This window comes from Nothoprocta perdicaria, unplaced genomic scaffold (genome assembly GCF_003342845.1).
Source record: "Nothoprocta perdicaria isolate Ctin4 unplaced genomic scaffold, notPer1 scaffold_91, whole genome shotgun sequence".
Taxonomy (NCBI): Eukaryota; Metazoa; Chordata; class Aves; order Tinamiformes; family Tinamidae; genus Nothoprocta; species Nothoprocta perdicaria.
In genome coordinates this window covers 315,693-333,058 of record NW_020456210.1, presented here as the reverse complement: position 1 = coordinate 333,058, position 17,366 = coordinate 315,693, and the positions used below count along the sequence as shown (strand labels likewise).

The 17,366-nt window shown below is 36.6% G+C and overlaps 1 protein-coding gene across 1 annotated transcript in view; it reads left to right on the top strand.

The window, feature by feature from the left end:
- The window catches only part of TRHDE (thyrotropin releasing hormone degrading enzyme), a 206,747-nt gene that overhangs the window by 167,655 nt on the left and 21,726 nt on the right, over positions 1-17,366 (top strand). The window contains exons 13-15 of the mRNA XM_026052784.1: positions 11,063-11,210; positions 13,290-13,387; positions 13,939-14,046. Of these exons, the coding sequence (XP_025908569.1) occupies positions 11,063-11,210; positions 13,290-13,387; positions 13,939-14,046 (354 nt within the window). The remainder of the gene's footprint in view (positions 1-11,062; positions 11,211-13,289; positions 13,388-13,938; positions 14,047-17,366) is intronic.

The following is a 17,366-nucleotide window of genomic DNA, read 5'->3' as shown; positions in this document are numbered from 1 at the left end:
GAGATTGCAGTCAATGATCACCCAGTAACAAGGCCAAAGATGCAACTTAACAGTAGTTTTTGCATATTTCTCAGCAGCATTTCTTCAACAGTTTTTTGGGATTTTTTTCTTAACTTGATTCTGCATCATAGCACTGATATACAGAAATTTTCCTTTTTAATTATGAGATAGCATGAAATTAGATAATTATTCTGCTCCAAGGATATCATTCAGTTCTGTATGCCTCCCTGGGACATCGGAGAGTAGGAGAGAAACTCTGCATCTCTGTCATCTCCTTAATCAACCTAGCACAGTGGAAAAATACTGCACTGTGTGTATGAATATGGACTAGTACAAAGGATGACTGGCTGTGACTCTGTGAGAGGAAGTGAATGGAAGATGTGGTACACCTGAGAAGACTGTTCTTTCTGATAACATAGGTAACAATCTGACCATATTGGAGCAGGGTTCGTTTCCTTTCACCAAGTCAGGGGAGACGGAGCTATAACCTCTCTGCACTATTTTTTTTAGGCCAGCAGAGCCTGTCTGTGTACACTTCAGCTAATATAGGAACTGTGTCAGAAATGAGCAACCACAAAAGCTAACCTCCAGAATGCTCCGTGAGCTAAGGAACTTTCCTTCTTCATAGCGCATTTTTGAAAGTTCTTTTCTGATAGAACTTCATTCACCTGGCCTGTGGTATCTGAATAAAATACATAACTTTTCAGAGGGAAAAAAGGCCAACAAACTGAAACCAACTCTCCATTCCTCAAGTAATTTCGCAGTTGTGGAATATTAAGGCAAAAACATCTGGCCACTCCGCTACCTGAAGAAGCACATTTCTCCTCATTTTTTTAATTGATCTGATTTATGGATACTGAGAAGAAAAATGTTTGCAGTGGTGGTCATAACCTGCCTTGAACYGAACTGGTGTCAAAAGAGTAACAAAGCATCACCAACACTAACACTGAAGTAACTGCTGGGCAATTAAACTCCTGACTGTAGGGATCACTGTAACTAAGCTTCTGGTTTTATGCCCTTTTGCATAAAATCCAAAATGATTACTGATAAATTGGAAATATATTTTCTTACAGTATCTGGTGGGAATATGTGCATAACAAAATGGAGCTGAAATTGTCTTCACTGCACTTCCCCATCAGAGATCAAGGCTTCATTTACTCAAACATTTGAGGTTTTCCAGCATGTTAATGTGTTTGGTTTCACATTATTTTTGACTTACTTTGTACTTAAAGTTCTGTTCAGCATAATGTCATGAAAAGCCAAGACCTTTGAGGGCCCACTTAAAATTCTAGGGCTGGAAATTAAGAGAAATAAAGTATTTAACATAGGTAGAATTTCTCAACTGGCCCAATTAATGAACTCCAAAATCTTTTCAAACTTCAGCAGCCATAACCAGAGTTGTTGGCCTTGCTTTGCTTGGATCATTCATGAACAGTCACATAACATCCACTTAACTGTGCAGTTTAACCCCAGCCTTCATTATTACTCCTGAGAGTGTTTGCTGATAGTTCAACACAACAGATAYGTTAAGTAGGTTCCTTAGTTAGTGCCTCTGAGTACCAGCTAATAGTGTATTAGATCAATAATTTACATCATGTTTGATTGATAGTGATACAGATTTACTATTTTAATAAATGAGGCCTCATCTAAATTACTGTTGTAGGTGCCRTATCAGCTCTTTCACCTTCATACAGATTTTGGAGACTGTTCAACACATCAGCCAATTGATTTGGGCAATGGTTTCTACAAGACCTGTTTGTTTTTCTTGACATAAATATTCTCTCAATATTTACTGGTGCAGTAGCTGCACTTTTTTAGAGAAAATAACAAGCCACAAATATTTTAAAGTAGTCATCATTGATTCCATATGCTGCTTGTTAGTCCTAATGTTCTATAACACATCRTAGCCTTGATACCAGCTTTGCTTGGAGTTAAGCCTTTCATTTGCTTATGTTCATATAAGAAGAATCAAAAATTCTTAACAGTAAGCATGCTAAAAGTCCATTCTGCTACCCTGCTTATGTATCATTTGTGTATCTGATCATATTAGATGACTAATGGCAATAAAGTAGATTCTACTACACRTTTCAAGGAAGCACCATATCCAGGAGAGCATCCCAGTCAATAGAAAAACTGCAAAGAGCTGGGGAAGAATTTAAATAAGACTTTTCTTACGAACAGCAATTCTCTTCATACCAAAAGGCCAGTATGAATTGATAAAAATGACTGAGATTTCAAGGGAGCAAAAGCAGTGTTACTAGATGTTTGTTGTTAGCTATAATCATGACCTTCTGTAGTCCAAGCTGCCTTTGAAGTTGGCTTGGGATGAAGGCATCCATGTTGCAGTGCAGCTGCCATGAACTGCTCTGGAGTGACGGCAGCGGGAAGAGCTTGTGAAGTTTGACTTTGGGACTCTGGGTGCTTTGTCCATCATCACAGCACGTATCTTTCTGCAGAGGCCGTATCCCTCAGATCGAACTGTTGTTCGTGTCTTTTTGTGATCTGAAAACCTCTTCTGCTGCCCTTTTTAGCCCTTTTCCTCACCTCTCCTCTCTCAAGAAGCAGCTTAATTTCTCCCTTTCCTTCTCCCGGTACCTCACTGCTTTTCTGTATTGGCAGCGCAGAGAAGAGGGCAGGAGACCCTGCTGCCCCAGAGCCAAGGTTGGAACAACTTCTGTGGGAGGGAGGCTGAAGGTGTCTCTCTAAACACTCAGTAACAACTGATGTCTTCTAGATGGAACAAAACTATCTGCTGCCTTAACGCTGTGATTGCTTTGCCTGCTGCTTTGAGCTGGCTAAACTCAAGGCTTCTCAGAAATGATCCTACTTTTTGAGCTCTTCCAATTGCTATGAGCCAGGATTGGCACCCAGAAGTGGTCTGATCCTCTCAGCATGTGCTGAACTGCAAGTGCAAATTTTACTTTCAAGTCCTTTGGTCTTCATTTGGTGACTTTACAGTGTGTTCTTTTGAAAATGTATGTCAGGATATCTCTGGCTTACTGGGAATAAAATAGGAAAATCCCTTAGCTTGGTTATATTTAAGATTAGACCTTTAAATCAACACCATGCCAGTTTGACTTCTTCCTATTTGGTTTTTAGTATTCTGGAAGTGCATTTTCCTTTAGCCGGAGATTAAACAATAAATAGGGAGGACTGTGTTATGGATCAAGCACTGGGCAGGGACTAGAGGGACTTTAAGTGCTGTTTCTGCTATAGGCATCCTAGGTCTGTAGCATGGTCAAGTTGCGTAACCTGTTTGCATCTCAGTTTTCTGTGTGTAAAATAGAGATAAGAGAAGAGGTGAGGGGGTTATGAGAACCTCAGAAGCTCTGTTATGCTAAATATGTTTATAGAAAGTTGTCTTTACTGAAATAATATCCAATTCTGTAGATATTCTGGCATAGAAAAAATAAATGAAAATGTGTATTTTCAAGATCAAGCTTTTGTTCTTTCTGTATGAAAGTTTCTAGTTTTTAAACAAATACTTCAACTCTGGATGGTAGATATGCAAATTGTGAACATTAGAATAGAACAGAAGAGGAAGACATGAAAGTGTTGTGCATAATAACAAACTAATTCCTAATGTTGAATTTGCTTGAACATGTTCTCACAGATATGCCCATTGACAATTTGAGGGATACAAGAGTGGTTCCATTCTACCCCTCCCAAAATATCACATAGAAAGAAAATAACACTTTTAATAACTGAGTCATCTGAAATTGACCTCTATTAGCCCCTGGAATACCCTCAAATTTCTTCAGTTAATTTACATTTCTTCGGTTAATTTAAATTTATGAGTAACATACTTCTCAGAAAAAAGGCTTTTGTGATAATGAAAAACATGACATTACCTAACTTACTGCATAGCCTTAATTTTCAGCAGCAAGATGATTCCTTTTCATCTTACACTCCTTTTCAATTCCATTTTCTTCATGTGGAGAAAAAGAAGAAAGAAGAAATACTGAACTCCAGTTTGAGGGGATTTTTTGTTACATTTTTTACAAGTGTGGATTTTTTAAAGATTTTTAATGGTTTTCAGCAAAGGTGATTCATTTAAACTAACCTTAGCCTTTGCTTATGTGGCAAGATAATTTAAGCCACATGATACTGTGATAATTGCAATGAATTTGAACTACCTCATGTAGGATGCTTCAGATGCTCTTGTATGGAGCTGAACATCACTTAAAGAGTCCTCAAATGTTTTGCAATGTAAGAAAACATAATAATAAGCCTGCCTCACTTATAACTGCCATACTTTCTGAATGCTTTGATGTTGGAGAAATTGAATATAGATTATATTTTTGCTTTTAGCTTACGAGTCAATTGGTACTGTTCTGCTCATCAAAGAATAATGTGCATTCCTGTACTCTGATCACATGGCAGTCCACAGTTGGTATAAGTGATAATACCCACATTAAGTCATTTTTGCTGCCTTAGGAAAACCGAATTCTTATTTGTAGTTAAGACAGCCCAAACCTGGGAGTGGAAGATGAGGTAGATCATTCTTTCATGCTCTAGATCACAGGGCCTTTTTTACAGGTTGCCCATTAGTGTTCTTTGAGAAAACATTGTTTTTCCAGCTTCCCTTCCTGAACAAGGATGTCAGGCACTCTTAAGTTTTTAATCTTTGGCTACTCAGGTTTGCAGGAGTTGAATGCAATGRCTGTGACTGCAGGAGTTTGTTTTCCTACTGCACGGGTTGCCTTGCTCAAAAGGTTTTTTCTTGTCAGGGTTCAACATACCTGTTTCTACCCAGCTGCCACAGAACTGCTGCTGGAGCATTGTGGAAGAACATTCCCTGAATATATCAGTAAGGGTACCAGTCTTTAGTGTTCAGAAGAAATAGATTGTGTTAGAAAAAGACAAATGCAATTAAATTTACATGTACAGTAACAGGAAGTTTTATTGGAATTTATTCTAATCCACACTGCTGACTTTAAAGGTAAAAGAGACTCAATAAATAAGAATCCTAACTTATTTTAGAGCATCCTGTTATAGATTAATGGGCGTAGTCTGATGTTTCATATATTGCTTATGCACATGGAATTGAAATTAAGCTGGGTCACACATCTATATTTTAAAGAGACAGGATTTTTCTTTCCAAAATTATTCAAACAAAACTCTAGTCGTACTTTACACATCTCATATGAAACAGATGATGGAGGCTGAATCTTAAACTAGTGACAAATAAATCACCTTATTTCCATCGTTTCAACAATGTCAAGCAGCTTGGATTTTCTGGTTTTGATTTAAACACATGACTTAAAGTGACTTTGTTGGGTTGTGGGTCTACGGGATTTATGGTGCACTTGTATGTGGGACTCTCATCACTGTATGGCAACCCTGTCGTTTTTGTGACTGAGTCTGTTTGACTGGTTCTGGATTTATGGTAGAAATAATTCAAAACAGAGTAATAATTTTCCTTTGGCAATTACACTACCATTTGGTACTTTGTCCCTAAGGGGGAAATGAATGTTCTGGGATCTGTCCATAAGTTCAGTGGCTCGGTGTAAAGAACAAATCAAGGTCAGAATGCAGCTGAATACACACTGATTTTTCATAGTAAAATCTAGATCTCTTGCTTTTATATGACTCATTAAAAGCTCATGTGATTTAAAGATTAATTTTGATCAGTATGAAGCTTTTAGTGGGAATTCTTTGTGAAGGATATTTTATTGTGGTGTGCAGTACTTGTCTTACTCGTTGCCTCTTTCAAGCTGTGATCAACTTCCACCCTAGTAATTTCTTCAGTATAAGCARGGTTGTGGTGTGTTAGGGAGTTGGTGCTCATGATATTGTACAATGTCATAGGCCACAAGTATATTAYTTCTGAGAGGTCTTTATTTACCTCTGCTCTTAAAGTGCAGTATCACCTTTTCACCATAGTTAACAGCAGGCTCTTTAGGCATGAAAAACCTGCTGATCTAGGATATTTGCTTCTACAAAATTTGTCTAATAACTATATCAAATCTCTCTGCTAATCTGTGTTCCTCTTCTCCAGCTCTGTAGGTAATTGTGAGGGTCAGCAACGCAGATGATAAGAACTTAATTTTGGGCTGTGTTTCTGTCATGTGATGAAGTTCACCTTGCACAAAGCAAGAGTGCTTGACAAAATGGTTGACATGTTGATAAACTGATAGATAAAGAGAATTACATAAAACTGATAAAAAACCCAAGGAACTCAAATATGATTATGTTGGATAAATTTTGTTTTTACAGTTCTGTTTTTCTATGACTAAGTATGGGTATGGCTGCATTAGAAAGGATTTACAGAAGCTCTTTTCTGAATTTGAACTCCCTTTTATGTGATCAGTGATGCCAAACAAAAATGTCTAATCCAGAATACAATAAAGAGGCAGCCCTACCTTTTTCTTTTTCAGTTATGCTGAAGTTATATGAATAATATTTCATTTCATTTTAGGTCATGCACAGGGATCTGCCAGCAATCTTCTGTAAATACTGGGTGAAAGACAAAAATTAGAATATTCTTATTATCAAGCCTCTGAAAAGAGGAGCACCAAAATTTTAGGATCTCTATTACAGGAGGCCTATTAAAAAATTAAGCAAATTTCTATCAAGATGACATTTGTATGAATATGTCTTGGACAGGATAGATTAGGATAGGAAATAGGTGAGTTCTTAAGGTCCCTTCCAGACTTTTCATTCTAGACTCTATGTGAAAATTTATGAACTGTTTAACCTGTATTTGAGGAATGTTTAACCTGAATATTAGTTTGCATTTAAGCACTGGTTTTGAATCAGCAGTGGTTGGTTAGACTGATTTGTATGCTACATAATTGCCATAATTACCCCAGATTCCTCTGCAAGAACCTTTTTGGTTGTAGATAAGTAGGTATCTTCAAGTGGCTGCTAGAGGCATTTCTGCAGAAACAGTGGGACTAGTCCTCTGAGTAGACATTGCAGAGTTTCTGGTATGTTTATGTTTATTAGCTGGTTTCAGTATAGCCCAGAATTGGTTATTCCCTGAGTGACAGACATTATTTCAGTTTTCTTCTTAGATGACTACGCTGCAAAAGTCCACTTGGACTTTGACAGGAGTGATCTGATGGTACCTTTGATGGACTTTAAGAATAACAATATGATTGATGGCTAAAAAGACAGATGAGAAACAGGGATTTCTGTCACTGAACTTCAGGTGACATTGTTGGAAAAGACAGTGATAAATCACTGACAAATGTAGAGTATGCACAGAACATACATTACATTCTGTAGTATCTGTAATACCTTTGAATACTTTTACCAGGCAATTATATTACAGGGGAATTTTGCATTTTTTCCATTAATATGGAAGTTATCACTGCTGCTTTTATTATTATTGTAATTATAATTTTTAAATATTTCTGTTTAACACTTCTACGGCTCTTTGTTGTGCCATCAGAATTTACAGAGATATTAAGAACAGACCCATTCCAAATTCCTTATTCTGCCTTCTTTCCTCACCTTGGGTGTTTTCCTGCTCCGTAAATGGCCTGAGTGAATTTGATTAGAAGTTCTCAGGCAGCTTGGTGGTGTGTGCTTGCCACAGGTCCCGTGGAACTACTGAGTCTTTGACCTACTCTGTTGCATGCAAAATTCAGCTTTTGTAGACAAGGTCCTAATTCTTGAAAGGCAGAGATAGAGAACCTTACAAGCTCTTCAGAAATCATTGGTGAGCTGGTATATGTTGCTGGATTCAGTATTTTCTGGGGAAGGGGATTTCTGARATCACTCGTAGCAATAAATTGAAAAAATACTATTATATATAAAGCTCAACAAACCAGGTACTGTGTTTGGTGAAGATACAGAGTCCTGGGACATAACACAGCACATAATTATGGATTTGGATGGTTTCTGTGTTTTGCTAGCTGAGAGCCATGGAAACTCCCAGGACAATTCACAGAGCTCCTGCACCTGTGATCCAGGTTTTAGATATGCCCTGACCTTAGAACTTCCTATCCATATGTGTTTTTTATGGTTTATGTTTTTATGATATAGACTGAGACCTTCTCCTTGTATCATGTTTTCTCAAGTATGAGTGCGATAAATTAGTAGCCTTAATATTTGACCTGGCCATTAACAACTCTTTTATGAATGTAAATCTTCCTCAAACTTTTTGAACTTTCATATATACATTTAATATTTTATAATATATTTYATACATCACATTTTACACACACAAAAAAAGTAAAACAATGAATTTATTTATCCCCATAYCTCTTGATGGAAGCTATTTAATGGCATATCGTTTGGCAGATGGTAGTGGTTTTGGAAAAACAGGTCCATAAACACAGATTAGTGACTGAGTTTGAAAGAATAGGACTAYAATAGCTTTGTGTAGGCATTCATAGAATAAAATTTTATAGAACATAAAGAATAATATTAACTGAAAACTCCAGAAARTTTTCTGTTTTCTGCAGGGAAATACTCCCATGTTATGTGCCATYATAGGCAGATTTGAGATATGTCTCTGCTCATTTTATCTCAGAAACCAAGCCTAGTAGTTGTACTTAAAGCACACTTGCTGACACAGAGTCTGACATTGAGCTCAGCAGAAATAGCAACTTTCCTTCAAAACCTGAGGTGCTGAGTGTGATGGTACTTATGTAATAATGTGATCCRTAAGGTCTTGCACTCATCCAAACTTTGCTCTTGAGATTGATTCTCTGTATCTGGAAAGCTGATTTTGATGATACTGTGTCTAAGCCCTTCAAGGATAAGACCCATAAAGTAGAGGAAGTTTGGGAGGAAACAGGAAAAGCTTAGTCTTTGTTGTATTATTTTTATGTGAGAAGGAATATAGCTGTGAGGAAGCACAAGGAAAAGTGGGGGATAAGGGGAGAGACAGGAAGAATTAGAGGGTTAAATAATTTGCAAGCTACCAGCAGTAAGGCGATGCGAGCAACRATTTCCATTGTGAAGAGGATGAGGAGCATCAGCAGCAAAACACAATTTTGAAACAGATTAGGAAGGCAGAAAGTCCATGAATAAGTAAYACCTCTTTGAATTAACTTTTTATGATTCTTTCTAGAGAAGTTAATCTTAAAAAGAAATAATATGTTTGTTTTGCAGTGATGATTTCTTTTGTACTTAGCATAGAGAGACTTAATTTCAGGAGCATGATCTTAAATGTCCATTAGTACAGCTATAATAACCGTTCATCTGTTTATTCCTTAAGTGGCACATTTCCCACAGCCATTACTTTTGTTCCTTGTGCACACTTTCTTATGTCAATCAAATTATCAGTAACAATAATCACAAACCCCATTAGGAACCATTTATGCTTATGCAACTTCAAGCAAGTTTAACTCTTTGCTAACATTATCTCCAAGATGTTTAACTCTGCAATGTTCAGAGTCTTCTTCTGGTTCCGCATCTTTAAAAAGTATTGCAACCAAGAACATATTTTGGAGTTATTCTGCTGCTTCTGTAATAAGAAAGACCTACAAAAATGAAGTATTTCATTTACCTTTTTTTTCCCTTCATTTTACCTTATTTTATCTGTCTTCCGATGCATTGCATTTTCTTTTCTGTCCTGCTCCAGGAGCGTCATTTGAATTTCACATCTGTTCAGTTCTTGAGTGACTCAGTGAACTGTTCACTTCCCAAGTGTTCTTGTTTTTCTTGCTTGAGCATGTGCTGCAAAAGGAGCAGCGACGAAGGAGGCCTGAAGCAGGCTGGAGAGGGGTTGTTCTAAGGACATGAGTGGCTAGAGCCTGCTGAAGATGGCTACATGAACTCATTTTTTTTTCATGGGAACAGTAAGAGAACAGGGTGGAATTCTTCTAGGAGGGAATGTGAAGTTCAGTGACTTGCATGGATGCAATGCTGCTGACAAGGAAACTGACTGTGGACTGTACCAAAAAGAACAGTCTATTCCAAAGATTTTAGTAGCTTTTAGTTTATGCTTTTACAGTTGAGGTCAGAATTTATCACCAAGTATATGTCCTGGTTCATTGCCATAATAATAAATTTTGTTTGCATAATTTGTGCATGTTTTTCCCTGGACAGTGATGGAAATTAAAGAAAACATTTACATTCAATGAAGAGAAAAGGTAGTATATGAGGGTATATCAGACTGTAGCCTCCTTTAAATTGATGCTTGTGGAATCCAACTTCTGACTTAGTGTTTAATAAAAACAAAATGGTTATCCCCACTTTAAACAGATACAGATCTCTCATGGGAGTTATACTCATGCATCAGGAGAAGAATGTGTTTTGCTAGAAAGTTTGCACCCACAGGGTTAAGCTTTGTTTCTGTGGTCTGGATAGTTAGGAAATAATGCTGTTCTGAAAAAGAAAATGACTACAAATCCTAAAGCTTTATGTTTCCAGGACTGAATTTTAAAAAGCAGCTTTCAAATGCTTGAATCTATATTGTACTTTACTTGTAAAGCTATTCATTTAAACAGCCTTCTTGAAACCTTGCTAAACTCTTTCCCTTGCAAGAAGATGTCTTTTATGCCAGTGAAAGAATGGGGCAAAACTTCAAGTGATTGATTTTTTTAAACCCTTGAAAAAATAGAGTTTATATAGAAAGTGCTGAAGCTTCCTTAACCTAAGCATTGCTATTGTATTCTATTTCAGTTTAATAGAATAACTCATTCCAAAATGGCTTACAAAGGATACAAAACAAGGCAGTTCTGAAGGAGAGGGAAAGGAGTGAGGAGAACAGTGAAACCAAAAGCTGCTTCTTCACAATTACCAGTAGAAATGTTCTGTGCCTCCGTTCCTCTCTTTTTGCCTTTTATATGAAGTCAGTTAATGCATTGTACCTCATTTTTTTGTATAATTGCTAGAATCTGTGAAAAATAAGGATACCCTGTGTAGCTTTCTTCGATGTAGATTCACAGCTTTTTTCATTCTAGTATGTGTATTTACATGTGTGTGCCTGTTGCAGGAGACTGCTTCAGTTTTTGTAAGCTGGGCTTTTATGTCATTAACAATGTGATTAGTTTATCATGCCTTCTACCTTCTATTTTCATTTGGAAATAAAGAAGTCATTTTTGCATCATCTTGTATCTTGTGCAAATTCTAATTAATACTAATGTCTTCTTTGGTGCAGAGCCGGTTATTTGCCTCAGAATATTCCTTTGGAAATCATCAGATATCTTTCTGAAGAGAAGGATTTTCTGCCTTGGCATGCTGCCAGCCGCGCTCTTTATCCTCTAGACAAATTGCTGGACCGCACGGAAAACTACAACATCTTCAATGTAAGAGATATATATTCTGTCTCCCTTTTCTTTCTCTCTTGTGTGCTTGTTTTTCTTTCTTTCATTGGCAGGAGATGAACTGTCTCCGTTAGATACTGTTGCTGACCTAAAGATATTAACTTTCTTGCTAATTATTCTGTATTTAAACATAGCTTTTCTTCAAGCTTTGATTCGTTTGCATTTGAATAGTGCTAACTGTTGTTTCAGGCATATATTATTAGTAAAAGGAAAGGTAGCTATTCCCCCTATAAAATATTGTGACAAATAAACTGTTGAACTTAATAAAACAGCCAAAATAATCCATTACCAAATTTTCTCTTTTGAGGAACCCAGTTGCTCTGTTTAGACTGAGGCCCCCTATCAACAAGGACACCAAATGCAGGCATAGCAGGAATTAGAAATTTCTAGTTATTATTTCTAACCAAAAAAAAAACCCATTCAACATACTTGCCGTAAGTAACAAGGATTAGTTCACCATTGAATCAAAAGCCCATTCATAATTGGGTCTGAAGGGACAGCAGCAGCAGCAAGCAGGGGATAATTAAGATAGACATGGCAAATATTTTGACATTTTACCTGAAATCTAAAAAAGAAACCCCTAAAACAACAGCAACAACAACAAAAACCAAAAAGCACCTACGTTGGACAAAAGACACAGGATTTACTTGCCAAGAGTGAAAATATGTATAAAGAAGTGAGATTTAGGTAGTTGGCACATGTTGAATGGTCAAAATACTGTATAGAATTTTATACAGCTGTTTAAATGAAGAAATTATCTGAAGATTGCAATACTTAAAAGTTCTTAAAATACATTTGTGTGTGGACATGTGTACATAGACATGCACTTGGCACAAAGCAGAAATCTAGACTGCTTTGTGACTGGCTGCATGTGTGTATATAATTAGGTATGCATATATACACATACAGAGCTACCTGCTAGCATAGAAAATTATTTTTGGAGCATATATTTTATGGATTAATAGTGACATATTTAAAGTATTTCTTTATGAACTTACAATTTAGGTGTAYGTGCAAACCAGCCAACCATAATATAAAATGACATTGAAATAATTTGCATTTTTAGTCTGTCATTAAAATTCTTATGAAAAAATCATATGAGTCTGCCACTGCTATTTCCCACTTCAAACATGGCTGTGTAAAGAAAATGCTATTTTAATAAATAAAAACAGTAAAATTCACTACTGGATTGTGTTTTATCACAAACAGTGAGAGATTTGAAAGTAGAGGTGATAGTAGAGGAGATAAAAAGTCCTTTTAGTCACAGAATACCATATCTGCTATGGAAAGTTATGCCCTATGAATCTCTTTTTCTCATCATACACTTGCTCATGCACCGTAACAATAAAATAGATGTTCTGTGCAGTCATTTATATTTCAGTTCTCTTTTTCAAATATGTGAATTCTTCTGGCAGAATATTGTGAGTAAAACAACTGTGACTGTTCTCAGCACAACCAACAGAGTATTTAAATATGTCTACTATATAAAAAGTAAAAGTAATCTAAAAAGCATGTTGTGCTTATTTTGTTTTTTAAGCATACAAAGAACCTATACTTGAAATAGAGTATCGTGACATATCCAAATCTCATTTGCAGCACACATTATTAAGTATTCTGAAATCAATTGTCTGCACTTCTGTAACATTTTTGCCATTACTGTGGATATTAAAACAATATTCTTTTACCAGTGAACATGCACAGTGTATTTGAGATTGGCCATAGGGTAGACATTAGCCTATTGACACTCTAGCAAGTTTTCAACCGTGTATAATGAGTTCAAAATAGTCCTTAAGGATCTCTTTTTTAATTGGTGTATTTCATACAAAAAAGTTGGCTAACACAATGTTACAAATCCAGTAGCTGTTCTACAGATTACTTCTCATTATAGAGATCAAGGAGGATTGTGTATGGGCATGTATTAACTGAGAATCCAAACTTTTGGAAAATGTGACATTATTTCAGGGGAAGGGAAAAAGGAAAAAGTCAGTAGTCAATAGTATCTCAACTTTGAGTAAAAAATAAAAACTTAGTAATAACAATGAATATATTTTTTCCCCCCAGGAGTATATTTTAAGGCAAGTTGCATCTATGTATCTGAAGCTTGGATGGCCAACGAATAATTTAAACAAGTCTCTTGTTCAAGCATCCTACCAACATGAGTACTGTTATATTGTTATATTTCCTATTTTCTTTATTTCTTTTTTTTTTTTTTTTGCATGATCTAGTTATAATAAAGCACTCTCCTAAAATTTGGTGTGATCTTCAGCCCCCTACCAACATGAGCACTGTTACATTCTTATATTTCCCTGTGATACTGTCCTAGCTCTATCTTTCTTTTGTTTTTCCTTACTGGATACTATGGAGAGCAGCACAATGCTCTGAAAAAAGATTCCTTTGAGTTTACAAACAAGAAATGATTCGTTAAGCCTTAATTTAATACTTGACTGCACTAAATATTTAAGAACTTGGACGCATGTGAACATGGAAGTCAGGAAGTCAGCATAACTGTAAATGAGGGCTGATTTTGGCCTGTGACTTGTTTCCAGATGTAGCAGCTGCAGAAGGCACTTAGTTGACATCGAAATCTGTATAGCTGGATTATCTGTTATATATGTTATCAGCTGCTCCCATTATCTTCTAGGAAATGCCTTTTGTAAAGAATCAAATGCATTTACTAATACAGCCTTTTGGCTGTCTTTAATTTGCGCAGAGAATTGCGTCGTGAAGTCATCATGTTGGCTTGCAGCTTTGGTAACAAACACTGTCACCAGCAGGCTGCAACATTAATCTCTGACTGGATATCCAGCAATAGAAACCGGTAAGTGAAACAGTAATTTACATTTCCCTTTGCTCCAGCTCAGAGGTGCTCTTCCTTCTTCTCTCCTCTCTAGTACCCACTGTTGCCGAATGGTGGAGGTCACCAGCTGCTCTTTAAAAATGGCTATGGGGTTTCAGAGAGAGTTACCTGACTGTGTGTATATGAGTGGGTGGAGAGGAAACTAATATAGCCCCTGCCAGCATTAAAGTCAGATAAACATATGCTAAAGTGAATGAATGTAGGTTTTAAAGAGAAAAAAAGAAAGGAAAAAAGGAAAAACATTGATAGACAAACATGGAAAATGTGTCTGGGCAAAACACCAGAAGATACTAATTGGTAAAAATAGTAAAAGGTTAGAGACAGAGGGACTGAGAAGAAAGGAGACCAAATACTGTAATTGGAGGATTACTATAGTGTGTAGTGTTCTGTAGATGATGATACATAGTACAAGTTAAGACTGCAGCCTCTTGGGAAGAATGGTGTACGGGAAGAATGGTGTACTTTCTGATAATTGTAGGAGGCAGCATAGAAATTTCTGCATCAATATATGATCTGGTAATATTTCAGTTTAAAGGAAAATATTTGACTTTCATTAAAAAAGAAAAAAAGAAAAGACTTAAGTTCTCAGGGCCGTTCCTTTATTAGTCTGCAAAAATGTTATCAGGAATGTAGGACTTTTTGTTCATACGTCATCCAATTAGCTTTTTATTTGCAATTAAAATATATATCTGTCTGACTTTGCACACTTCAAAACCACCTTAAAGGCATGCTGACTTACTAAGTACCTGCCTGTCTTTCAAACCCAGCCATAAAATGACATTGGAAATTACTRCTCTGTGACTTTGACATTAAAAAATAAAAAATCCTTAAAGTTTGATGATACCTTTAAATAGGAAAGGAGGCAGTGGAGTGACTTTTCTGTGTACAATGATACCGCATATATTTACTATGGAATATACACCCCATGGTTCTTTATGAATTGTTATTGTCAGCTGCAACAATCAGCATATARCTATGCAAAGAGGAAATTACAGAGAAAGAATTATTGGAAACAATCAGCAAATACAATTTACTTAGATATTCAGTTGCAAAATTAGTTAATCAAACGTAGCACCATCTATTAACATGCACAGCAGTAGATTATTCAGTGTTAAAAAGCTGTCACTGCAAAGCTTTCTCCATCCTTTGTCTTCATGCTTTCCAACAGAATTGAAGAAGGTGGTATCAGGAAAAAGAAAAGCTTATTGCTTTACTTACAATAGCAAGAGAGGGAAGGAATAAATTTAAGGAGCCATCTGAAGATTCATCTTAGCCTTTCTATGGGGCCATTCTTGGGAGCATGAGATTGTGGCTGCCAGCATATGATGAGTATTATGATAAAGGCCTCACAGCAGGCCAGAGGAAGAGAATAGCTGCTAAGTTAAAGCACTGCATTTCTCCAAAGGAACTGCACAGATTTGAAAAATAGCCACAACAAATAGTGTAATTACAGAGTTGGGATTGACAGCCAGCTGATAAATAAGGGTACAGCTTCCAAAGAAGCYAGAGCTGTGTTTTTATTTATTTGCTAAGATTATAGGATTAGTTCTGTTCTCCACCCCAGAAATTACCAATTGCTGTTCTGAGAGCAGTTGCATGTATTGAATGTAACTAAAATAGTCGCAGACTGATTTCATATCTACTTATATTGAAAAAAACATTGCAAAGACTGCTAATAATAGCAGAGAAATGTTCCAGCAGATTGGTGGACATAAAATTAGCCTGTGTTTCACAGTAACAGCAATTATAGGGGTTCACAGTTTGCTCATTTATGAAGGTTCAGATTCCCACTAAATCAAAGAGACCCCATATGATCTTCAGTCAGTTTAAAACAACTCAAGCTGAAACCTGAAAATAGCGTTTTGGTTTGTTTTCCTTCCTTTTCCACCAGAAAAAATGATGATGATTCTATAATAAGACTGTAATTAACATGACGTTTGAGTCATTCCTCTCGCTCATTTAGCACTTGAGAAACAATAGCTAACTCAAGTACGAAGGGCAAGCAAATTAGTGCAAGGTACATGCAGCGAGCACATCCAACAGGTGCCATTTTGTGCTCTTTCTGATCAGTAAGAGGGTTTTTTTCTCAGTTTGGTGCCCTTAGCAGCTGYGTGTGAATTTGCTGCAAACTAACACAGAATCCCCAGGAATCCCTCGGTGCTTGCTTCTTTGCAAAGAAGAGGCAACTCATGCTGTTGGTCTTTTTCCAGCCTTCTCTGACAAGGCCTGGTGGTGAAAAGCTGGTGACATTTGCAGAGAATATACGTATCCATGCGTGTTCCTCTCATTGCCTACAATGAATCCAGTTGCTGCTGAAAATTCCCCTTAAAAGTTCTCATAGTTGCCTCTCCTTCTTATGAAACAGGCCAACAGTATTGGCTGGAGCGTCCCAGAAAGGCTGATGTTGGTGGGGTTGAGCAGCCGGAGAGTGAAGACAGAGCTCCACAGACATTAGAGATGATCAAAGGAAAGGGAGTATCTCTACCTATGTGGTTCTCTTCCTTAAGGAGATATTTGAGATATTGTGCATGATCTTCCCAGTGTTCTTCCTGGGAATTTCTCAGTCTCTGCTGAGAAAATTCAATGAAGTTTTGTGCAAAGAAAGAAGAAGTGTGGGCTATTTTCAAGCTCATGACATTTGTGCCATCAAGCACAATTTGAGTGTGACCATGAGAGTAAAAATGAAGACAAACTTGCAACTTTCCCAACATCTGTCTTTCTCAAAATGCCTTTTTTTTTGAAGATGAGATGGTTCAGCAATGAGCTAGTTCATAAGCAGTACATTTTGGAAGGATAAATGCTTCAAAGCAGTGGGCACAAAAATGACGCTTGGGAAATGGACTTATGCCCCAAGACCATGGGCAAGACTTATGTGTTCAAATCAATACAAAATTAGAATTTTAATTAATGAATATCACATAAATACACAATCAGCAACTCATGGAAAAGGGGTTGATTTCCTGGCAATTAATGCAGTCAAAGTTAGAATGAATGTAGCTCAGGATGGCCGATTAATAATACTGTAGAAAGGCTAAAATTTTTAACTTTCTAGACATGTTTTTAGTAAGTCTGTGGATCCTTAGATGTTCTTCTGAAATATTTTATTTGTAACATTTAATTGGGAATAAAGTGTTAGGTAATAAACAAATACAGTAACATCTCCTCTGCTTTTCCAGCATATGCATACAGTGGTGGATCCTACTAGTTATATTTAGTATGATAGGTCCATAAAATAATTGCCATCTATTCTCCACTGCAGGGGATTGAAATAATAATAATCA